The 25706-nt window shown below is 44.2% G+C and overlaps 1 protein-coding gene across 1 annotated transcript; it reads right to left on the bottom strand.

Annotated features, from left to right (window-relative positions):
* Positions 1-277: 277 nt before the first annotated feature.
* Positions 278-25279, bottom strand: LOC138969554 (FMRFamide receptor-like). Its single transcript, XM_070342385.1, has 2 exons — positions 24480-25279; positions 278-5645 (listed from the first exon to the last, which is right to left on the bottom strand). The coding sequence occupies exon 2, from the start codon at positions 4847-4849 to the stop codon at positions 3635-3637; it is 1215 nt and encodes a 404-aa protein (XP_070198486.1). The 5' UTR covers positions 4850-5645; positions 24480-25279; the 3' UTR covers positions 278-3634.
* Between the last annotated feature and the right edge of the window lie 427 nt (positions 25280-25706).

The following is a 25706-nucleotide window of genomic DNA, read 5'->3' as shown; positions in this document are numbered from 1 at the left end:
TTTTTGGACATGAAATGGCAGCTGGGGAAAAAAGCTTGGTTTTCCGACAACATTTTTAAAGAGGACTGCTTAATTTTGGAGGATTAAGTTGTTGTTGTGTTATGTTTTAATTTTAATTTTGTGTGTGTACCATGTGCACTCGTAAACAAACACACACACACACACACACACACACACACACCAAACACACAGACCACACACACACACACACACACACACACACACACACACACACACACACACACACACACACACACACACACACACACACACACTGGTATCCGCCTGTTTAGTTTATTTTGCAGCAGACCAAACAATATTCAAAAATATAATATTTACCACACAAATTAAATTTGCAAAATTAAATAAAGGAAGTCGTTTAAAAAACAAAACAAAAAACAACAACAAAAAACAGCTGTGACAAAGGACATCTGAAACAAATTAATGAAAATCAACATCGAAAATGACAAAATAAACTGACCGTTGTCTTAATATAAGAGACATTATACAAAATACATGATAATGCTATTAATGTCAACGAAATAGAGCAACACAAAACCATTTACGTAAAAGGCACATACAAATGACAAAGGAATGATGAATGTTGAAGCTCACAGAGACACGAGATAAACGCAGGTCAACAAGTGCACGAACTCAAACTCGCATACGCTCTGACGCATGCGCGTACGCACACATATATGCACATAAGAAGTCTGTGTCTAAGTCTCTATCTCTGCCACACGCAAGCTCTCTCGTACGTACGCACGCACGCACGCACCCACGCTCGCTAGCACGCTTGCACTCACGCCCAAGCGCGCGCGCGCACACACACACACACACACACACACACACACACACACATATACACACAAGCACGCGCGCACACACACACATATACACACAAGCACGCGCGCACACACACACACACCCACACACACACACACACACACACACACACACACACACGTCCAACTGGACGTTAACAAAAAATAACATTAAATTTGTACAAACACACACAATTTTTTCATTTTTGAGTCACTTGAGAAAAAGTGACTCTATGTAATCGGTCAGTGTTAGTCTGTCCGGTCCGGCCGGCCGTCCGGCCGGCCGTCCGTAGACACCACCTTAACGTTGGACTTTTCTCGGAAACTATCAAAGCGATCGGGCTCATATTTTGTTTAGTCGTGACCTCCAATGACCTCTACACTTTAACGATGGTTTCGTTGACCTTTGACCTTTTTCAAGGTCACAGGTCAGCGTCAAAGGAAAAATTAGACATTTTATATCTTTGACAAAGTTCATCGGATGTGATTGAAACTTTGTAGGATTATTCTTTACATCAAAGTATTTACATCTGTAGCCTTTTACGAACGTTATCAGAAAAACAAGGGAGATAACTAGCCTTTTCTGTTCGGCAACACACAACTTAACGTTGGGCTTTTCTCGGAAACTATAAAAGTGACCGGGCTCAAATTTTATGTGAACGTGACTCATTGTGTTGTGAATAGCAATTTCTTCCTGTCCATCTGATGCCTCATATAATATTCAGAACTGCGAAAGTGACTCGATCGAGCGTTTGCTCTTCTTGTTTCTCATATACCGGTAAGACCAGCAGAGCAGAACGAAAGGAAACCGATTTTTTCTCACTTTTTTCAACGATTTTTTCCCCGTAAATCTAGATCTGTATTTCATGGAAATGACAGTGAAACATAGAAACGATGTACAGCACTTTTCAAAAGACAGGCCTGAGAAACTCGTTCACGTGCAGTCAGTAACATAAAAACACACGCTGACGTTATTTTTAAAGGTATATTTTTCCGTTCTGCTTCTTCAGCGTCCGACGGTTGCGTTTAAACGACCATGCACACAGGCAAAGATCTGTTGAGTGTTTTATTTGGGATAAAGACACCCTTTTGAACACACACGAACGATTAGCAGCCTGATTCCTGTGCAGGGTTGGGTTTTATTTGTCTGAATGAACCTCTCAGATTAACATAGATGTATGATGCGAAAATAATTCTGAGAAACATAGGAACATAAGCGCTCTAAATGATTACGACATGTGCAACAAGAGTAAGCGAGAACCAGGTTCCTTGCACCTCAGAGAAAAACAAGCATTGGAATGAACAAGCGACTTTCGTGCCCCATCGTCAGAAAGTTCCCACTGCATTGTAAACAGCCAGGCAGTTGAATTTTCGTATGTGTCTAAACGGAAAGATGGTCTTATCTCATGTAAAATCCTGGACACATCTACCAGATGGTCGACACTGAGGGTGTCTTTACTGGGAACGTTGTTGTTCTATGTTTTTGTTGAAGCGACATCATTGTCGTCCAAAATATGCTGCTGATTGTGATCATGTGTAGTATAACCCTGCTGTCTTCTCGTGTCAGTGATTATCAAATAGATAATAATGTATAGACATGTCTCTGTCATAACACTGGTCCAAGCTTGCAAAGTTGACCAGATGAAAATGCTGAGGTGTGAGACCTTTGTTCATAGCTCCGTGTCAGGAGACATCGGACTCGGCTTTTGTTTTAGCTCATCTCTTCTCCTCCTCCGACACCCCCCTCCCCTCCTTTAGTTACGGCGAACAAATTAGAGAAGGCATTTCCCATTGGCCCGTGTCAAGGAGCAGTCTTTCATAGGAGCAGTCCAACGCTTGACATTTTACGGAACCTGGCCTTTCCGTAGTTAGAGCGAGCGCAAAGGGTGAACGAGGTGTCGGGATGGGCCTGTGAATTGAAACAGTCCTGATGCCGGTGATTCAAAGAGCTGAAGAGAGTTTCTTCTGGTCCCATCCCTCGCTGTTTACGTCGAATGGTGAGGAGAGAGAACGTTAAGACACACGTCCCATGCCAGAAACAATTACCCTTGCTCGAACAGTCAAATGGCTTGTGAGAGTTCTCCTCACTCACTGTGTACAGCGAGTGGACAGGGGCATTCTTGAAGACAGCCCTGATTTGGGGCAGAGTTAATCCAGGTCTTCCTCTCGGCATCTATAACGACCGACGAGGAGAGACCAAAGGTCAGGGTGCATGTACTAGGACTCTTTGGGGTGTCCTCGGCTGGACAGTCAAAAGTCCCTCCCAGTGTACAGCGAACGATTGTTATAGACAAAGTCTTGGTGTGTGACCGTATACCCGCGCCAGGAAGAAACGTTCTTCAGGTCTCCTCCATGGTTTACTATGGACAATGAGGAGAAACTATTAAGTCAGGGTGCATGCCCATGGACCCGTTGAAGTAAGCTTTCCTAGGCTGGACAGTCAAGTCCCTCCCTTACAGTCTACAGCGAACGGCGAGGTGACATGCAGCCAGGGTGCCTGTCCTTAGACCCGTTAACGTAACAGTGAGGTGAGGTGATTGTTCGTAGACCCGCTCACGTTACCGGACCTCCCTCACAGTCTACATCAAACGGTGAGGTGATAGTTCGTAGACCCGCTCACGTTACCGGAGCTCCCTCACAGTCTACAGCGAACGGTGCGGCGACACAAAGTCACGTTGCATGACGAGGGGCCAGGAGGCGGTCCTGTGGCAAGTGGTCAGAGGCCTGGACAGGTCAGTGGACGTGTGGGCGTGGCGACTGACCCCTGCGGCCTTGTTGCGACAGACGACGCCACAGGAGACGACGCACCGTCATACCAGCGACACCTCCATGTCGTAGGTGGTACACTGCGACACCTTGGTCCCGTTCATCCGCGACTGGTAGATGGTGCTGCGGTACTGACACGACTTCCGCCCGCTGTTCTTGAGCCCCAGGATGTGCCTGAGCACCATGCGGAACTTCTTGCCGAAGAGGCAGTAGAGCACGAAGTTGAGCGAGGAGTTGATGGTGACGAGCACCGTGCACACCATGTAGAGCATCTGGTACTGCAGCACCGCATTGTGCCGCTGCTCCCCGACTATGGCCACCAGAATGTTGTCCACGATGGTGGGGAACTGGCACACGAGGAACACGGCGATGACGGCCACCAGCATCACCGTCAGGTTGTGTTCCCGCGTGTCCGTGGTGGACATCTCCTGCCGCTGCTTCCTGGAGCGGTTGATGGCTCGGAGCAGGGCCGTGTTGAGCACGAGAATGATGAGGAAGGGCAGCAGGAACATGAAGATGAGCTGGAAGGAGATGATGTAGAGGTGCTGGAACACCTCGTTCTCGCCGAAGTCTGTGGTCTGCATGACGTTGTCATATCTCCCCGTGTCGTTGCTCCATACTTTGTGCACCTCGTAGTGGAAATAACGCGGGATGTTGTAGAGCAGCGACCAGAGGAAGATGACGAGGATAGCCTTCTTAGCGCGCGACTTGGTGCACGTGTTGGCCGCGTGCAGGGGACGACACACGGCCACGAACCTCTCCACGGTGAAGGCCACGCAGGTGTAGATGGATCCCATCTGGGCCGTGAGGCTGAGCGGGTAGCCGAGGGGGATCATGACGGGGATGATGTAGTCCTTGTAGGCCTGGTCTATGGACGGCACCCGGATGCCCAAGGCCTGTAGGTTGAAGAACAACAGCATGGCGACCAGGATGAAGTTGTCGTACACCGCCAGTGACGTCAGGTAGTACGACGTGGACGACCTCATCCGCCGGTTGCAGAGGACGACGATGGAGAGCGTGTTGCCCAGCAACCCCAGCACCACCAGCACGTTGCCCACGATGCCGTACAAGATGAACCCCGTCATGGCAACCGTCTCCTGCCCCAGCGTGTCCATCACATCCTCCTGCCCACGTCCGCTGAGGTTGACGGTGTTGCTGGTGTAGCTGGTACTGCTGTTGGTGAGGTCCTGCCACGGGGAGGCCCCGAACGCCACCAGACCTGAGGCGGAGTCCACGCTTGCTGACGTGCTCGTTGCCATGGTTTCAGCACAAGGACGACACAAGAGTTTATAGACAGTTCTTCTTTAACGCTTTCTTATCTGCAGAAAAAGCACCATTTCAGTGTTTGTGTTGAGCCAATATTACCACTGTTGTTCTCATATCGTTTCAGTTGTATCACAGTATCCAGGTAATACCTAGATGCACAAACCGGCCAAAGTGTTCAGAAAACGTCCATTGACTACGATATCGAGGCAGCAAATAAGAGATCACGATGATACCCCGATGTAGCCGAGCAGAAAATAGACTCACGGCTGCTTGAACCTATTAACTTTACCAGCAATTCTGATTCTTACACGTATTTTGGATTCTGAACAAAACTGTTATAGATTTTTTTGTCGTTGTTTCACACGTTTCACTCTCTTAGTGCTAAGGGTTTGGTCAGATTATAAAACTGTACGTGATGAAGTCAAAGCAAGTTGCACAGTCTGTGAACCAGTCCACAGTTCACACCGAGGCAGTTCATATAACTTTCAAACGCAGTTTAATTTCTCCGGATTTGTAATATATGCAAGTTCACAGCACCAGAACTCCTGGATATTTCTGATAGGATATCACAGTTGCTGTCACAACCTTGAGAAGAACACTTTAAAGCCGCTTTTAACGTTTGACTCGTGCAACTGGAACGTTAGTTTGCTCTTGCCGGATCGTGAAAAGGCTTGCGGGGCTTGGATGGGGTAGCTTTGTCTTCTTCTTCTCGTTCGCTGGCTAGCTATATGTCTGAAGGATAGGTAGTTGTGGTCGATGGCGCTTGCTGTAGGTCGTGGATGTGTCCTTCTGCAACAAATAAAAATTGAGTTTTTTTAATAACAGGATTAATAAGCTTTTTTGTTTACTGGTTTTATTGACGGTAATTTCTCTTCATGTGTAAACTATCATGTGCAACAGCGCAGCTATGTCCACGCTTTTAGATAATCATAATTACACATAGCTTTACTGTAGAGAAAGTCCCATACAAAGCTCCAAGCGTCGGAAACGCTTATGGCATAATATATCCTTCCACTCGGACACTCATGAAAAATATTCAGCTTGGCTGTTTTCTGTGTAGAGATGGATTAAAAACAATACACATATTGACATCATGAATAATATTCAGCTTGGCTGTTTTCTGTGTAGAGATGGATTAAAAACAATACACATATTGTACATCTATGTCGCTTACGAATTTGATTCAACGCATCATTCCCACTCTGCACAGGAAGCAGCCAGGCTGTTGATATTTTGTGTATTTCCATGTGGAAGGATGCTCTTATCCTTTGTAAAAATCTGGATAGATCGTTGGGGATTTACAATGTAGTTTTCACGGGAAGGAAGGTGTGTGCTGTTTTCAAGCGTCTTCGAGCTTCTTTCTGTTTAATTTTGTAACTTGTTATCTTTACTGCGGAACCCCCACACATCAGCATCTGTCATAATGTGAATGCACCGGAACATCCATACAAACTCTGCATGCATGAAAAGGGTTGCATTTGTTTTCTTCTTTTTTTTTTTATTTTTTTACACATGTTACAAAATGCATAACTTCTTTCATAAAGAACTGACTTCTTTTTATCAAAGAGAATGATTTTTTTTCAGGAAGCCACGAGAAGTATACAATTTCGTGCTATTGTTTGAGTTATGATGAGAGCTGTTTCGAGAGGAGGAAGGGAGGAATAACAACAAATTACATAGAGAAAACAGAAGAACATTCCGAAACCGCCAAGATGAAAAACGAGTGTTATAAACAGAAATCTCGTTTTTTCCATGCCATTGCAAAACATGTTTTACGATAACTGCTGATATAAATTGATTAGAAAACGGAACGTTGACGGTTCCTCTGGCAGAAAAGTGCAACCAGTGTATAAACACACGGAGAAAGTTGCCACCTTTTGGCGCCAAATCTTTGATATATGACGGATGGTTTTCCCATGAAGAACTAGCGGACGCGTGGCATAGCGAAAATATCATTTTGCCGTTTGGGGAGAAAGTGCCTGTATGCCATGTTCGGGTTTGGCGAAAAATAGGTTTGTGCACGAAGGCGTTTCTAAGTCGCAGACAGAAAGACCTGCGTGGGCACATGGACACACAAACACTTTTTTCCCTCACAGAACTGGACGGACATGCAGACAGATAGGGCGAGAGAGACAGAGACAGAGACAAACAGACAGACAGACAGACAGACTGACAGAGATGGAGAAGGGCAGATATGGGGAAGGGCAGAGACAAAGAGACAGACAGGCGGAGAGAGAGAGAGAGAGAGAGAGAGAGAGAGAGAGAGAGACAGAGACAGAGACAGAGACAGAGACAGAGAGACAGAGAGAGAGACAGAGACAAAGTGACAGAGAGAGACAGACAGACAGACAGTGCAAGTGTGGGGTCAGGGTTAGTAGAGCTCAGACACATAGAGACAAACACATAGAGACAGAGAGACATACATGTATTGAGAGAAAGAGAAAGACAGACCCAGACAGGCAGAGAGAATGCTGGTGGCCTAGAAGGTGGGTTTAGTAACCACATTGGCTTTGTTTGTGTATGTGTGCTTGCGTGTATGTGTGCCGTGCGTGTGGGTGTGCGTGCATGCGCGCATGATTCGTTTTTGTGTGACGTTTTAGTGTTATTTACTTGCATGTGTGCGCTAAATGCTAGAACTGTGTCGATGTGTCTGAGCTCTACAGACCGTGACGCCACACCTGCACTCTCGCTTAATAGGTCCATCGTCTACTATTTGCGCCCGAAATGGGTTACCCCGCCATACTCGACCCAGTAACGGGCGATGACAAGGAAATCCCATGACGGGCCATGCACGCTCCTGGTTAGTGACTGGCCTATAATGGCACGTGGGAAAGCTTGCCTCAATGTTTACAAGAGAAACAATTCTTTCACAACCCATACAAACCCGACAAAGCTTTCCCCCCGAAATTCGTCTGTTAAACGACTTGTTTACGCACCTTATCTGGAATCGTTGGTGTGGGGGCAGCACAAAGATACGGCAGGTGAACATTTTCTCAACTGTCTGAAGTTTCTACCGGCAGCTGCTGCAGAAGCGTGACTGCGTTACGCAATATGCAGGTTTAAACATCCGGCAGAAATTAAAACAGCTCCGATGACAATGAAAAGTGCTTGCGGAGGGGAGTCGGAGGAGTGGAGTGGGGGCGTGCGTCATGCAGATGAACACCTGCACGTGCGGCAGACCATGGAAGTAAATTAGGATGTAGGCCTACCCAGCACGTGCGGCAGACCATGGAAGTAAATTAGGATGTACCCGGGGAAAGGGGGGAGGGGGGGGAACGCATGAGTAAACATCGGATGCAGATCTCGTAAACAAATTGTTGTCAGGACTGTTAAGGGAACCTACCTCCGGCATGTGGGGAAAAAATACGTGCGCGCATACACTAGCACGCACGCATGCACGCACGTACGCGCGCACACCCAGACGCACGCACACCCAGACGCACGCACACATACACACACACACACACACACACACACACACACGTACGCACGCACACACGCACGCACGCACGCACACACACACACACACACACATACATACACTCACAAACGCACGCTCTCTCATACACACACACACACACACACACACACACACACACACACTAACACACGCACGCACGCGCACACACAGACGCACACACATGGAATTGCTTTTCAAGAGTCAAACTTTTGCAGATTCATCATGTGTTAATTATTATTGTGTACACTAAAATCTCGGATCGTTCGATCACCCGCCCCTTACTTTCCAATGTGAAAAGGGTGTATCATGATCAGCTCTCTCTCTCTCTCTCTCTCTCTCTCTCTCTCTCTCTCTCTCTCTCTCTCTCTCTCTCTCTCTCTCTCTCTCTCTCTCTCTCTTTTGGTACGGGATTGTGCATCTGACTCCAATTATCGTGAGCACAAAAATGGTCCTTTTTTTTTTTTTTTTAAGACGTCGTTTCTTGCTTGATTTTGTGTCCAGTTACGTGAAAAGAATTAAGGCATGATTAGAAAAAAAAGCTTTCTTGTCAAATAGCACATTCAATTTGTTGCAAACGACCTTTGAAGCTATATTTTTCCTCGTTAAAATGCGGGCCACGCGAAATAAAATGGAGACCGGGCTCTTCTGCCTCTACGCGACTTTAGCATGTTTTTTTTTACTCAGCGACCTGGTCAGCGCAAATCTTGGCCGTCCAGATTTTTGGCCTTTTCCGTTCAAGCTGCAGTCTCTGAATTAAAGACGAATAGTGACTTTTTGCGGCAAAAGAGCTTCCATGACCGGATACGGTTGCCGTCATTTCATTGGTGCAATCCTGTCACGTGCCAATTCTAGCGTGCTATCGACAGAGTTGCCGTTCTTGCGCACAACGTGTGTTGGTGAATTGGCCATTGAATGTGTCGAAATCGGGGATGCTTCCATGCAAAATAACGAGCTTAAAAAAAATAAAAATAACCCTCCAAAAAACAAAAAACCACCACTCTTTTTCCTCAATTAAAGAAATAGATTAGTTCTGCTCTTGGCAAATTTGAGCCACCTTGAAGGGCTTAAACACGATTATTCTCCGTATTTTTGCTTAATTTAATTTAGCTTTTTCTTTGTTGTCAATGCGAAGGAGAATGAGTGGCAGGCGAAGGAACAGTCAGCAAAATCAGTCATGCGTTAACGGTAGTGTTTTTGTGTTTTTTGTGTGTTTGTGTGTATGGACGAGCGTTCGTTATTTATGCAGGACTGCGTTTCTATATTTATTTTTTATACATTTTGTATTTATTGAGTTCAGTATGAATCAAATGTCGCTGTCGGTGAGGGATGGTGATGGGAAGTGTAGAGACATTCAAATTGTGAATTGGGCAAGTCTGCGAAACGGATGAGCACCACATGGTGCCACATTTGTGCTTGTTTCGCGTACAGAGGCAGCATTTTAACTTGTGATGACTGGATTTGCACGGGAATTGTGCCGACTCTTTTATGGATATGAATAAAATGCACATGGAGAGGAATTTGAGAAAAGTAAGAAAATGAAAGAGAAACAATCAAAGACAAAGTGTGAAGAAGAGGGATCGAGGTCCCGCATGGACCAAGAAGAAACCATACCCGGAGGAGAAAGGAAATAAATCGGAGGAAGCTGTACAAGGAACGCTGTCTGGCATTGGGGATTCCCTTCCTGATCCCTCCCAAAAAACCCAAGCGTCTTCTTCATCGGCCTTTGGCCTCCCATACTCCGGCCACTTTTACTCAACTCAACTCAACTCAACTCAAATTTTATTGGCTTCAATTTTCATGGAAGAATTTGTCTTGCGCTTGGGAGAAAGTAAGAGTATAACATATAAAAACAGCATTGTCCCATGAACTCCCCTTTTCGTCAAGGCGATTGTCGCCAAACGAATTTGTTATGAAATTAGTAGGTGTATGTGTACTGATTTCTGTCTCTATATGTGTTAATGTCGTGGTAAATCTGACAAGGTTATATTTGTGTTTACTCTTCGCTGTCCGGTTGTGTATTTCCGTAAGACACAATTTATTTACCAACAATTGACTGAACATGTTACTGTCTCAAAATGTATTGAAAAATGGTCTGAATCCGTAGACTGTTAGATAAGAAGGTTATTTTTCAACATGTCTTTAAAACAACAAAGGATGCCTGTCTGAGATGGTTCCAGTATCGATTATTGTACAGAATTTTGCCGACAGAACGGTTTCTATTTTTGCGAAAAATTGTGGATACGCCATTGTGTACATTTTGCGGTAGAGATGAAGAAACCCTCATACATATGTTTTGGGAATGTGATAAAGTGCAGACTTTTTGAATAAAATGTGTACATTGGTTAAAGGCAAACTGCACCCATTGTGACAATATAACACTGTCCAAAGAACTGGTTCTATTTGGAGTGGCGAACAATGTAGTCACCGATAACGTTTTTGATGTGTTAGTAATTTGTGCCAAACATCACATGTATATTTCCAAAATGAACAAAAAGATCCCTCATTTTCAGACATTTAATAGAAATTTTAAGCAAAGATTTATTTGGGAAAAGTACAACGCAGCTATGAATAATACACTAGATACATTTTTCAAGGATTGGCGCATGTATGTTCATGTTTTGATATAACCCTTAGGTTCTTTTTCCTTTATATATTTTGGAGTAGATGATTACCCGCTTCGCCGGGTACCGGCTTCGCCGGGAAGAAGTAGAGCCGAATACCAGGCTGCGCACGAAGGAAAGGAGATAAACGCGCAAAACACTGGAGACCTTCTAAAAATAATAACGTGCAGTGACCTTCTAAAAATAGTAACGTAGTAACGGGAATATGCATTGACGCCACACGGAGGAAGGGAGATAATCGCGGCTGAAAACACTGGAGAAGATAAGGAAGAGTTACTGGTAGTGGATCCAGACACACACACAAAAAAAATCGGTTCAGCACGCACAGCGCTGCGCGCTGAGAGCACGTGTTGAAATATCTCATCGATGAGGTTGTGTCCGAGGTGTAGCTGAATACGGTGTCCAAATTTGAAAAAGATCCACCGAGAACTTTGGCCGTTCATCGCGAACAGACAGACAGACAGACACTAGTCGTATATATAGAGAGAGACTAGAGGAATACCCGGCTTCGCCGGGGTGAATCGCGAGACAGAGACAGACAGCGTGGCGGTTCACCACAATCACCTTTGAAGGCGAAGTCCTGTCAAACGGGATTGAGAATTTTAGAGCTTATTTCTTAGCCCTATATTATCTGTTGTGGCTTCTCAAATGCCAGACATACAGACAGACAAAAGCCGCTAGACCCCATCACAAACAGAACTCTACAATCCTCAGGTGTTGCCCACACACACACACAAACACACACACACACACACACACACAGAGAAGCCGTATATATATATATGTATATCTATATCTATAAATATATAGAGATAGGTGACAGTGTATTTTTCGCGTGGCTATAAATTGATTCGACCTTTTCACTTTGACAGTAAGAACAACTTACGGGTGCAAGGGAAGCGTTCTGGACAGCGCAGTGACATTCTAAAAATAGTAACGTAGAAACGGAAATATGGATTGAAGCCACACGAAGGAAGGGAGATAAACGCAAAACACTGGAGAAGATAAGGAAGAGTTACTGGGAATGGTGAAATGAACAGAAAAACCAAAATCGGTTCAGCGCTGCGCGCTGAGAGCACGTGTTGAAATATCTCATCGATGATATTGTGTCCGGGGTGTTGCTGAATACGGTGTCCAAATTTGAAAAAGATCCACCGAGAACTTTGGCCGTGCATCGCGAACAGACAGACAGACAGACAGACAGACAGACACTAGTCGTATATATATATATATAGATACTGCGACCACCAAGCCATGAACACCCCCCACCCCCACCCCCTGTGTGTTGTAATAGTCCCATTGTGTATGTGATGTAATGTAATGTAAACCCTATACATGTAAAAAAAAAGATAAAAAAAGAGAATTAAAAAAAATATATATATAATACAGTATATATAAAAAGATTTGTTTTACTTATTGTAAGCCCTCATTCGCTTGTGTCTTCTCTGCAAGCGGCTGAACATTTTGTCAGACAAGTTTTGTCTAATTAGTGTATGTCTGTGCACTTAAAATACCGCTGGGTCGATATATCTGTGAACGCAACGATTTGTTAAGTCAATAATTAAAATGTTCCCCCCCCCCCCAAAAAAAAAAAAAAACCAAGTCGCGTAAGGCGAAAATACAATATTTAGTCAAGTAGCTGTCGAACTCACAGAATGAAACTGAACGCAATGCCATTTTTCAGCAAGACCGTATACTCGTAGCATCGTCAGTCCACCGCTCATGGCAAAGGCAGTGAAATTGACAAGAAGAGCGGGGTAGTAGTTGCGCTAAGAAGGATAGCACGCTTTTCTGTACCTCTCTTTGTTTTAACTTTCTGAGCGTGTTTTTAATCCAAACATATCATATCTATATGTTTTTGGAATCAGGAACCGACAAGGAATAAGATGAAAGTGTTTTTAAATTGATTTGGACAATTTAATTTTGATAATAATTTTTATATATTTAATTTTCAGAGCTTGTTTTTAATCCGAATATAACATATTATGTTTTTGGAATCAGCAAATGATGGAGAATAAGATAAACGTAAATTTGGATCGTTTTATAAAAATTTTTTTTTTTTTTTACAATTTTCAGATTTTTAATGACCAAAGTCATTAATTAATTTTTAAGCCACCAAGCTGAAATGCAATACCGAAGTCCGGGCTTTGTCGAAGATTACTTGACCAAAATTTCAACCAATTTGGTTGAAAAATGAGAGCGTGACAGTGCCGCCTCAACTTTCACGAAAAGCCGGATATGACGTCATCAAAGACATTTATCAAAAAAATGAAAAAAACGTATGGGGATTTCATACCCAGGAACTCTCATGTCAAATTTCATAAAGATCGGTCCAGTAGTTTAGTCTGAATCGCTCGCAGAACATGTTTTTGAAGTTCGTGGTAGCTCAATTACCATACACATTCCCATTCCAAAAATTATGTAGTGGTTTAAATACACGTTAATGCAAATTTTAATAGCAAAGACAATCGCAAACGATTCTGGAGATAAAACTGAACCTGACAAAAGGCTGTCCTAAATTGAGCCCGAACTCGACTTTGTGAAGTATTTTTTTAACCGATAATTAAGTGCCAAAGCTTCGTGCAACCAGCTCCGTGAAGTCGACTTTCCCAATTAAAATTTTATTTGAGGCTTGAAGGGCACGTTGGAAGTTCAAAAAGAATCGAGTGATCGGGTGATCTCTATCGCCTTAATGGGGGCAATTGTCAAGGAACAGCAGTGGGTTCCTTGTGTGAGATCGCAACGGCATCTGTATCGTCGTGGATAGCGCTCAGCGCCCGGCATGTTTCTGTAATGTGATGGCTCTGATGCGATTGTCAGTGGTGCTTCATTTCCTTTCAAGCAGTTATTATTACTCTAACGGACGGAAATGGGGAGGGGGTAGGGGCGTTATATTTATGTATGTTTTTCGATTTTGGGGCCATTTGCTTATGTATGGTTTGGTGTAACCGATACAATACCCAACGGGAGGCGGGGTGGGGGGGGGGGGGGGGGGGGGCGGGGAGTGGGAGCCATCCGCTGCGTCGGATTGGTTGAAATTGAGATTTATTTGTGATTTCAACCACTCCAATCCCGCGGCTGGTTCCCACCTAGTTGGGGACTTTCACGTCCACATCAGGAATGCTTTGTTCGGCTCCATGTTTCGGACCTGTCCCAGAATGGTTTGTCACGGTCTAGCTGAGGTTTGAATATTGATGTTGAGAACCGAAGATTGAAGTTATGCGTTTCCGTTTTGATGGCTCGATCCGTTCTTGATTGTAAAAATATGTCACGCGCGATTTTGTCGACGCTTCCTTGAATAGTTGGGTACCAAAATTTTAGTCGAGACACTCTTAGTCGAGAAATTCTTATTATCTGATCGACTTATTTCTGGGGAGGGGGGGGGGGAGCAATTATTCATAACGCTTGCATGGAAAATGTCGTGCAGATTGAGGTACTCAAATCTTTAATCGGGCAAATGCGTGGGAGTTTCGTCACTGTACTGGTAAAAAAAACGAGGACGAAGTCCTAACAAGAATAGTTTGCATTCAGAATTTACAGTCCGGAAGATCATTGTAACATATCGTTAAAAATGTGAATAACTAAACCTTCAAGCACTGATTTGTTCGTAATCGTGGTGTGTGGTGACGTCATTCCAAACCCAAGTCTGAACTGTGCAGCTCTTGTAGCGGTTTGAAACCCTTTTTGTCACATGATAAGTGTTGCGTTCGGTTTGGTCGAGGTTTCCCAAAACAGTTAGTTACTTATTTTGCAGTGCAGATTTTGTTCCACAGTAGTCACATGGTTAAAATTGACCGGACTAGTTCAAGGCCAAGGGGAAAAGAGTAAGTTTATTTTAACGTGCTCCAGAAAGGTAGGGTTGGCAGTCAGAGGAAACGATTCAAATTGTATGTATTTTCGATTAATTAATTTCTTAAAACGCTTTTGGTTATGGTGAGCACAAAATGTTGGGTCTTACATGAAGTATATTCTTTAGTTCACACAATTAGTCTTTCGTTGCTAAAATCAGTCTCCAAGGAAACTTCTCGGGTAAGGTTTGTTTTGGGGCCACACAACTAAAGGGCACGTGAAGTTTATTGAGCGTTGCCTGGCTTCCGTTTATGGCTTGCACTTTGGGACCTAAGGTTGACTATTTCCTTTGTCTCTTGCTATGTTCCGAGCTTGATCTTTGTCCGCTGAAAGTGCCGAGAATAAAGCTAAAGTGTTCTGTCGCATAGCTTCGATTTTAAGCGCATTAAAAAGCACGTCTATGAATTTTTTAGAACAATAATGTTCATTTAATACTACCTCCGGTTTTCGATTGAAAAGTTAAAACTCACCGGAAGTGCATTTTTCTTGAAGTTAAAAAAACGGATGCTGCCGCTTCAAAGTGCTTTTTGATCTATTGATCTAATGACTGCTGGTGCGTGTAAAAATTGACCGGGACTGTGTATTGTCACCTTATAGATGCTTAGCGATCGGCGAGGAGTTCATGCGGATAACTCGACACAGATGGTGAACGATCGAATCAACTTCAAGGCGGTACAACAATGTATGTATACACTTGTTCTCATAGACCTGATATTGTGAAGGTTGAACAGTGAGTGCGTGTGTTTGTGTGTGTGGATGAGGGGTTGGGCTGTGTGTGTGTGTGTGTGTGTGTGTGTGTGTGTGTGTGTGTGTGTGTGTGTGAGGGAGGGAGAGAGAGAGAGAGAGAGGGAGGGAGAGAGAGAGGGAGAGGGAGAGAGGGAGAGAGGAGAGAGAGAGAGAGAGAGAAAAGAGAGGACAGACACAGACAGACAAACAGACACAGGCAGGCAGGCAGGCAGGCAGGCAGACAGACAGACAGACAGACAGGCGGACAGACAGGCGGACAGACAGGCGGACAGACAGACAGGCGGACAGACAGACAGGCGGACAGACAGACAGAGACATGGAGACAGACTGATAGAGTTCAAGACGGAGAAACCATAAGTCCGTTCCAAATCCATATACTGTAATTTGCATACATTTTGGAACAGGCAGAGCATCAACTCCAGTCTTGAATGATGTCCATAATGACCTGCTAGAGAAATGCTGTCGTACCCAGTGTGTGTGTGTGTGTGTGTGTGTGTTTCCGCGCGCGCATGCGCATTTCTGTACACGCACGTACATCAGTGTTCCCTAAAGTGTCCATCCAAGCGTTTGTATCCATTCTTAGGGTCGCAATCTTTATTCCTGCACCCCGCGGTACGGTAAGGGCAGTCTATTTGGAGATAAGAGAAAAGTGATTGAATCGCGTCATTTGGGCAGCTTTCCTGTCCTCTACTCAATACGTCCCGCCGCCAGTCACAATTAGCCCTGGTCTTTTGAAGAAGAGGGGGGCGGGAAGGGGGGGGGAGGTGGGGGGTGGTATGGCGGAAAATTGCCTGATGTTCACAGTGTCCTTTTGAATGTCTTAGTCAGGGAGAGTGTCTTTGGATAAGGCATAGTAGGGGGTGGGTGATTGGGGAAGGGGGGGGGGGGGGGGGGGGGGGGGGGGGTCGTCCTGGAACTTTCGTGCGACATTGTGCCTTGAAGCAGCTGTGATCAGTTCGTGTCCATCCATCCTCTCTCTCTCTCTGTCTAAGTCTGTCTCTCTCTGTCTCTCTCTGTCTGTCTGTCTGTCTGTCTCTCTCTCTCTATCTCTCTCTCTCTCTCTCTCTCTCTCTCTCTCTCTCTCTCTCTCTCTCTCTCTCTCTCTCTCTCTCTCTCTCTCGCGTCTACCTCGAGATCTCTCTTTCTCGCGTCTACCTCGAGATCTCTCTTTCTCGCGTCTACCTCGAGATCTCTCTTTCTGTTTCTTTCCGTTTCTTTCTCTTTCTCTTTTATTCTGTCTCCCTCCCACTTTTTCTTCGCTCTCCCCCTCCCCCCCTCCCCCTCTCTTTTTCTCGGTATCTCTCTGTGTCTCTCAATGTCTGTCTCTCTCTACCTATCCCGTTCCCCTCTCTCTCTCTCTCTCTCTCTCTCTCTCTCTCTCTCTCTCTCTCACCCATCCCCCCCCCCCCCCACTATCTCAAGTTGCTTTTGTAAGATGTGCGCACTGCATCGAAATTGCGAGAATTGACATTTAAAGGTTTCTGCCTGAACGATTCAAATAAGTATGTCCTCTTTCTATGTTTTTACGTCAGAGGCTTATTTTTGACCTCATATAACCGAGACAGGAAGTTCCAGAAATACTGGCACAAGCATAAGACAAGAAAAATGTTCATTCAAAATGAACAGCGTCGATGCAATGTCCACCAAAGATTTATTTTAGGAAGTGTTAAAGGTTAGGGTCAAAAGTTAATGAATTGCATGTTGTGCTGGATATATAAATTGTTTATTTCAGTCAATGCTTGATTCATAAGTACATTTTTCAGCATGGTGCATCTACAGGAGGGTGCTCCAACAATGATGCATAGTGCCAACATTTAGCGCAAACTTTTCACAACAGTGCATTATTACCACAAAGCGCATACAGCGATTATATAGTAGCAAGTTGCACTAAACATTTGAACAAAATGCATTTTGTTCAAATGTTAACAGCACAGCACCAAGTTTTGCATAAGTGCACAACAGCACTGACCATTTCACAAAAGTGCATAACAGCTGTGACAATTTTACAAAAGTGCATTGACCATTTCAGGCAGATGGCTAACATGCAGATTTCGCTTTTGTCTGTCTTTCTTTGAAAAGTAGGCATGTTCAAGATCGATGAAGTCATGAGCAATTGGGTTAGATGACAGAAAAGATTCAAAAACGTCAGATTCAGTTAGATGACAGAAAAGATTCAAAAACGTCAGATTCGGTGTTTTGGGCACTGTTGAACAGGAACATTCTCTCCTGTTCAACAAATGTGGGTTCAATTCAAAAGCAACATTGTCACAGATAGGCTAGTGTTACATTTCTGTAAAGTTTCAAAAACATCTTCCATGTTTTGGTTACTGTTGAACAGAGGCATATTTTCCTGTTCAAAAAAGTCTGACACAAATTGTCGTAGTTGTGGGTTAAGGTTCGATCTATACTGTCCTTCAAACGAGTCGTAGAACCGTCATTGTCACAGATAGTGTTACATTTCTGTTTTACATTCAAACGAGTCGTAGAAGTAGTAGTACATTTGCGTTTGGTTGTTTTTTCTTTTAGATTCCTGTCACTCATACTAGCAGTATTGATTGAGGTACATAAATCTGTTGATGTACAGGGATGACTTGTTTGTAATGAATCCTTGTTTCCTCCACATTGAGTTTGCATTGCAGTTGGACAGAAATGAACAGGTGTTAATTGATAAACACATTGATAATGGCTTTTGAGAAAATCAATCAATTCTGCAAAGGAATTAACTTGATGACATCAAAACTGCAGCGCCATTTGAAGAATGGTTACCATTTCTGTTTCTTTGATGGGAATCAAACAAATAAAAACATTGACTATCCAAGTTACCATGAATGGCAATAGTTGACTCCTGAAAAGTAGCAAGGATATAATTTGAGACGATAAACGCCTGATGCAATTCCTCCTCAAGGTCAGTCAACTCAAAACCTTCATCATTCGCAACATCAGTAGGCAACACAGCGGCATTCGTATGTCCAGAAATCATGTCGAAAAAATATTACATTTCAAAAGCATGTCCAACCACAGTTGTTGGCAAGTGTTCGTGTCCGAAGTAGCCTTCAGTGTGTGTATATGTATTCATGTAACAGAGAATGTGACCTCATTGTTCAATCCTCTCTCTCTCTTCTTTCTCATTCGAACGCACACACGCAAGAACGTAGCCTACGCATGCATGCACGCGCACGCACACACACACACACACACACACACACACACACACACACACACACACACACACACACACACACACACACACACACACACACACACACACACACACACACACACCCCGCTGACGCACACGGCAAACCACGCACACACACACTGACTGTCGGCAAGCATCTCTTTTTGTTTTCTTTACCTTTGTTTATTGTGTTTTCGATATTTGTGTTTATTTTTTGCTTGACTTATCTGTTTTATTTTAATGTTTGCTATCCACATCGTGTGATAAATGTTTCTTCTCAGTCTCCGAGTCAGTTTAGTTTCTGCACGCCGCTTTGGTACTCCTTGTTTTTCTAACTGGTGATTTGCGGATTTATTTTTATTCCTTTCATATGCAGTTGAAGTGTTGTGGGTGTTATTGTCTGTATATGCTATGTTGCGTCTGTGTATGCCTACAAGAATTTTGGGTGTAATGTGCCTGTGGTCTGCTCGCAGTCGAGCACAGAAAACATGGCGGCGCCCTGTGGCAAATTCGTGGAAAGTCTTCCCGACCGCAGATACCAGCGTCGTCCGCGACGCTGGAATGAGCTGGAAAACTAGTTCTACATTGATGGAAAGACGTTTGTGTCGAATGTGATCAAAATAGATCCTGTTGGAAGAGATGGAAATCCTGGAATAAAACATCTCGATTGAAACTCATTCGTGTAATAGGTTAGGTATCGTCAAATGTGGGTGGTAAGCACCGCATGTGATTTTGCTTTCTTGAAAGGTTGACGTCATCGACAATCATTTTGTTTCAAAATATCACACCTTCAGCGAAGTGTTGACATCTCTCTCTATCAGTCTATGTCTCTTTTTCTGTCTGTCTGTCTGTCTGTCTGTCTGTCTGTCTGCCTGCCTGTCTGTCTGCCTGCCTGTCTGTCTGTTGTCTGTCTGTCTGTCTGTCTGTCACTCACTCTCTCTTTCGCTCTCTGTCGATTGACTGGATACTTAACACTTTCTACCCCACCTATGTTGACCAATTTATTTTTAGCCATGCAGACCAGCTGTGCTGCAGCAGGTCACTCAGAATTGTAGTAACTGTGTAGAACTGTGTATTAAAACGATGGAATACAGGCGTTAGATCCACGACACAGGAAGTGACTGTGTGTACATATATATATCCGTACCAGGTCAGATAGAGCCATATGACTGGGTACGGATATATCCGTACCTGGGAGACAATATATAACCACGCTTCAGCAACACAACACGACACAATGCAGTAACTACAGTGCAGTACAGTGCCATGCAGTAAACGACACAATGCAGTAACTACAGTACAGTGCCATGCAGTAAACGACACAATGCAGTAACTACAGTACAGTGCCATGCAGTAAACGACACAATGCAGTAACTACAGTGCAGTGCAGTGCCATGCAGTAAACGACACAATGCAGTAACTACAGTACAGTGCCATGCAGTAAACGACACAATGCAGTAACTACAGTACAGTGCCATGCAGTAAAATAGACGACGTTCGGAAAAAAACTCTGTCGGGTTTGTAAGGGTTGCTAAAGAGTGAATACCCTTGCTTTTTCTCGGACAAATAAATTCACATGTGCTCCTGTCCATTTGGTTCAGACGCACCCCTCGCTAGTGATTGGCCCCTCCAATGTTTGTCCCAGTAAAAGCAAGGGTATTCACTCTTTCACAACCCATACAAACCCGACAGAGTTATTTTTGGAATTCGTCTATTGTTAGGTTACATGCTTCTCATACAACACATGTAATTATGTTTTCCGGCTCGCCATGTGCGTTATTCATATTGGTATCTTTCATGCGAATGACTTAGTGTCAGTATCACTTGCTTAAAGATGCCTCCATTCTGTTTTAAAGGTTCAAGTGCACCTCCACAGGTTGGTTGGTTGCTTGTTGGTTGTTCATGTCCCTTCAACCTTTTCGGATATTCAGGACAGATTCAGTTTTGTTTCCTTTCTGCACGACAACAGCTGTGTCCAGGCTTTTGGAAAGGATAAAAGAGTTCAACCAGTTTAAGATCAACAGCCTTTCCAATGCTGCTTACTGTGCACAATTGGAATTTGTTGCTGACTTCATTAATTTCGCAGATTGACGTGGGAGCCTGATATTAATTGGGCGAAGTCGACTTCGCGAAGTTTACTTCACGAGGCTCGCTGCACGAAGCTTTGGCCCTGAACTTTCGGTAAAGAGACGACGGGCGCAATGGCTTGGTGGTAAGACGCCGACCTCCAAAGCGGAAGGTCGTGGGTTCGAATCCCGGCCGCGCCTGGTGGGTTAAGGTGGAGATTTTTCCGATCTCCCAGGTCAACTTATGTGCATGCAGACCTGCTAGTGCCATATTCTCCTTCGTGTGTACACGCAAGCACAAGACCAAGTGCGCACGGAAAAGATGTAATCCATGTCAGAGTTCGGTGGGTTATAGAAACACGAAAATACCCAGCATGCTTCCTCCGAAAGCAGCGTATGGCTGCCCTAATGGCGGGGTAAAAACGGTCATACACGTAAAGATCCACTCGTGCGAAAACACGAGTGTACGTGGGAGTTTCAGCCCACGAACGCAGAAGAAGAAGAAGGTAAAGAGACTTTTTCACGGAGCTCGCTGCACTGAATTTTTGGTAAGGAAACTTTGTAAAGTCTTCGCGAAGTCAACTTCGGGCTCCATTAAGAAAGGCCTTGAGGAATGAACTGTGCACAGGATGCACCAGGCTGTAGATTGTTGGTATGTTACCAAGCGGAGAAGGGTCTTCTCACCTCGTGTGGGAACCGACACGGTTGGCCTAGTGGAAAGGCGTCCGCCCTGTGATCGGGAGGTCGTGGGTTCGAACCCTGGCCGGGTCATACCTAAGACTTTAAAATTGGCAATCTAGAGGCTGCTCCGCCTGGTGTCTGGCATTATGGGGTTAGTGCTAGGACTGGTTGGTCCGGTGTCAGAATAATGTGACTTGGTGAGACATGAAGCCTGTGCTGCGACTTCTGTCTTGTGTGTGGCGCACGTTATATGTCAAAGCAGCACCGCCCTGATATGGCCCTTCGTGGTCGGCTGGGCGTTAAGCAAGCAAACAAACAAACACATCTCGTGTGGATGTCTGTCAGAGCGATTAGAGGTGGTGTCCGGGTTATTGTATGCAGAAAGAAAGGCGTCTTTAAAAACATATTTTGTTAAATACTGCCGACTCATGCGTTTGGTCACTGATACTCTGTCTGTCTGTCTGAATACAAAGATCTTAAGTAAGTTTCAACTGTAATGTCTTCGTGACGCGGCTTTAATGCATTCCGTTTGTAATGGCATTCTTTAAGTAAGAGATCCTGTTGGAGTGGAGAGAGAGAGAGAGAGAGAGAGAGAGAGAGAGAGAGAGAGAGAGAGAGAGAGAGAGAGACAGAGACAGAGACAGAGACAGAGACAGAGACAGAGAGACAGAGAGACAGAGACAGACAGACAGACAGATGCAGACAGAAACAGAGAAAAAGTTAAGGAGAGTGTTCCTTTGTGACTTGTGTTATGCATTCCAGGGAGCACATTGCGCTTCATGGATAATTGTAAGGTCTCACGCCGACACAGCAGTGTCAATGCGCTTCTAGCTCGTCATCACAAAGTGTGCAACTGCGTGTATCCTTCGGTTTCTAAAGTTTCCACCTCAATATGAATTAAGTCCGACCCGGGCAAGGCGGACGCAAAAGAAAACCTTTCGGGTGAAGAGAGGCATTTTTCAGTCAAGTTGTAATAATATCCTGTTGTAATCCGTCATTGAAGCGTGCAGTTACAGTTTGTTTTTGTTTAGTTTGTTCAACCTGAGTGCAGCTGGGGAGTGTTCAAAGAGAACGCACCTTTGATGGAGCAATGCTGATTTTTTTTGGAATGAGGGAATGCTTTATGTCCTACAGGCTAAATATTTCGCCTCTAAAGGACAAGATATGGGTTATATGATTCGAGTTTTACGCCCTCGTGGCTTTGACGAAATACACAAGTGTATGCATGTTTGGGTGGTATTAGCCATCTGCACTTATGGCAGAATAACCCAGGGTCTTTTACGTGCCATTGTGGTGAAACGGGGGTGGGACATGGCTTCCGTCTCTGGGTCTAAGTTGACCCGTGTCCGTCCTGACCCGAATTCGAACCGAATTCGAACCAGCGAACTTCCGATCACAAGTCCAGTTCTCTACCAACTGAGCTATCGGGCCCCCGCTCATTTTTGGCTCACGTAAGTGTAGCCTATGCGATGGTAAACTTTGTCTGTCTGTGCGTGTGTGTGTATGTGTGTATCTCAGGAGCTTGTATCCAATCGCCGGTCGATCATTATTTACTCCTTATTCCATATATTTACTCCTTATTCCATACAGTCTACTACTACTATTTACTACTAATAAGTAGTAGTAATAGTAAGGGTAAGCATGCAGCAGTAAATAATAAGCATGCAGGAGTAAATAATTATCGACCGGTGGTTGGATACAAGCTCCTGTGATTTTGCTCGGAGAAGTGGTCCGTGTTCAAGCCAGTTTCTTTCTTCTTTGAAAACAAAAACCCTAAGACCAGTGAATGTCGAGATATATATGTTAATTGGATCTGTGATCCACACATGCCTTTTGGTCAATCTCGATGGCAGTTTATTCCACTCGCCCTACAGGCTTGTGGAATAAACTTCCATCTCGATTGACCAAAAGCCATGTTTGGATCACAGATCCAATTAACGTATAATCTTGATACGCATGCTCTAGGGTAGGTTAATGATTGTAAATCAGCTTTGCCCTGATAATTATGCTGATGCAGTTTAATAGTGTGTGCGTGCGTGTGCGTGCGTGTGTGTGTGTGTATGTGTGTGTGTGTGTGTGTGTGTGTGTGTGTGTGTGTGTGTGTGTGTGTGTGTGTGTGTGTGTGTGTGTGAGAGAGGATTGCACAAGATCTCCTTCAGGGACAACAGTCACTACACCAACAACAAATACACAGTCATTTTATCTGTTTGCCTTCTTTTGAAAATTATACATGGAGCAGATATGATGCGTTAGTTTTAACTCTGTGTGTGTGTGTGTGTGTGTGTGTGTGTGTGTGTGTGTGTGTGTGTGTGTGTGTGTGTGTGTGTGTGTGTGTGTGTGTGTGTGTGTGTGTGAGGGTCCGAAGGTTTTAAAAGTGTCGAGAAAGTTACATGTTATCTATTCCCTTATTTTACAGACCATGCAGTAAACGGGGGAGGAATAAAGCGTGTTAAATAAATGACATGAAAAGACATACGGACACAAAGAAAGCCAAAGAGAAAAGAAAGAAAAAAAGTAAACAAAACAAAGAAAGAACGACATGAAGAAACAAAGAAAGAACGACATGAAGAAACAAGGAAGAACGACATGAAGAAACAAGGAAAGAACGACATGAAGAAACAAGGAAAGAACGACATGAAGAAACAAAGAAAGAACGACATGAAGAAACAAGGAAAGAACGACATGAAGAAACAAAGAAAGAACGACATGAAGAAACAAAGAAAGAACGACATGAAGAAACAAAGAAAGAACGACATGAAGAAACAAAGAAAGAACGACATGAAGAAACAAGGAAGAAAAGAAAAGAAAGCAAGCAAGAAACAAACATACAAACAAACCGACTAATTAACAAACAGGCAAAGAAAAACAAGTATGAAAATAGAAAGGCAAACAAACATTTACTTATCGAACTAGTATAGAATAAATTGAAACAAACTTACCAACTAATGACAGAAAGAGAAACACAGTGAGAGGTAAAGTAAATTTCGAGATACAGAAGAGGAAAAACCCCGTGTCTCTTACCTTCAGCACAGCAGTAAAAGAATGTTATGTTCACACACGCACCACCATCATCAACTCTTTGAGAAAGGGGATTCGACGAATACTCAGCAAAGTCACTCCGACACAAATATTGCGTCTCTTTTTCTTATATTCGTAGGCGGGGAGGAATCGACTATATCTTACAGTCCTAGAATAGAATGAGGGTCCACACAAATGTCAGTCCTCCACTAGATTCGTCCAGTTCTCGAATTGCGAGTAAGAGTCCAAAGAATGTTTGAGTTAATGCAGAAAAAAAACAATTTCCACCAGAGTTTCCCAGTTGTCAATTTGTAAGTTGAGAGTCCACCGACGATTTGTGAGTGATTGCACAGAAATCACTCTACACCAGAGTGGGGGGTTTTCAGCGTGGGAGTTGTATTCGATTCCCAAGAAATTTGAAGAAAGTCCTACGGTTTGAGTGAATCCACAGAAGTTAACTTCAGCTACAATTGTACGGTCCTTGAATTGTGAGTGTGGGTCCACAGAAATGTACAAGTCCTAGAATGTGAGTAAATGCGCAGAAATCAACTTCCACCAGGGTTTTCCAGTTCTGGAGTTGTGAGTGAGAGTCCACAGAAATTCCCAAACACTCAATCAAAGCACATCAACTAAAATATTTCCAGTACTTTTTCTTTCACATCCGTAGACGAAGGAGAATAGACACCCACATTGTGAATGAGAGTCCATAGAAATGTAAAAGTATTATAAGTTAATTTAAGGATTAAAAAGTCACTGAATTAGAAAACTGCAAGCACCAGCGAACGGACCCGCCCGCGCAAAGCCAGTACGATTCTCTTTGATACTGATACGCTCGGAGAGCGTGGTTTTCATCGAACGGAGTTTGTGCGTGCGCGCTCGGAGGTAGAACACAGCTAGCTTGTCGCGAGTTCCTATTAGCGAAGTTCTGAGGTATAGACGTGCGGACAGGCCTGTGGGGGTTATCGTGAAGAGGGATAAGGGGGCTGGAGTGGGAGAGATGGGAGGTGTGTGTGTGCGTGCGTGTGTGTGTGTGTGGGTGTGTGTGTTTTGTTAATTTTACCTGAGTTTTTTGGGGGCTGAGTTCCTGTTTCAGTGTGTGTGTGTGTGTGTGTGTGTGTGTGTATGTGTGAGTGTGTGTGAGTGCATAGCATTGTAGTGCACATGGTGCGTGCGCGTGTGTGTGTGTGGTGGGGGTTGGGGTTTTGGGGCCGGAGTAATGTGTATTTGCTG

This window comes from Littorina saxatilis, linkage group LG1 (genome assembly GCF_037325665.1).
Source record: "Littorina saxatilis isolate snail1 linkage group LG1, US_GU_Lsax_2.0, whole genome shotgun sequence".
In the NCBI taxonomy this organism is placed as follows: domain Eukaryota; kingdom Metazoa; phylum Mollusca; class Gastropoda; order Littorinimorpha; family Littorinidae; genus Littorina; species Littorina saxatilis.
This window is presented reverse-complemented; position numbering and strand designations above follow the sequence as displayed.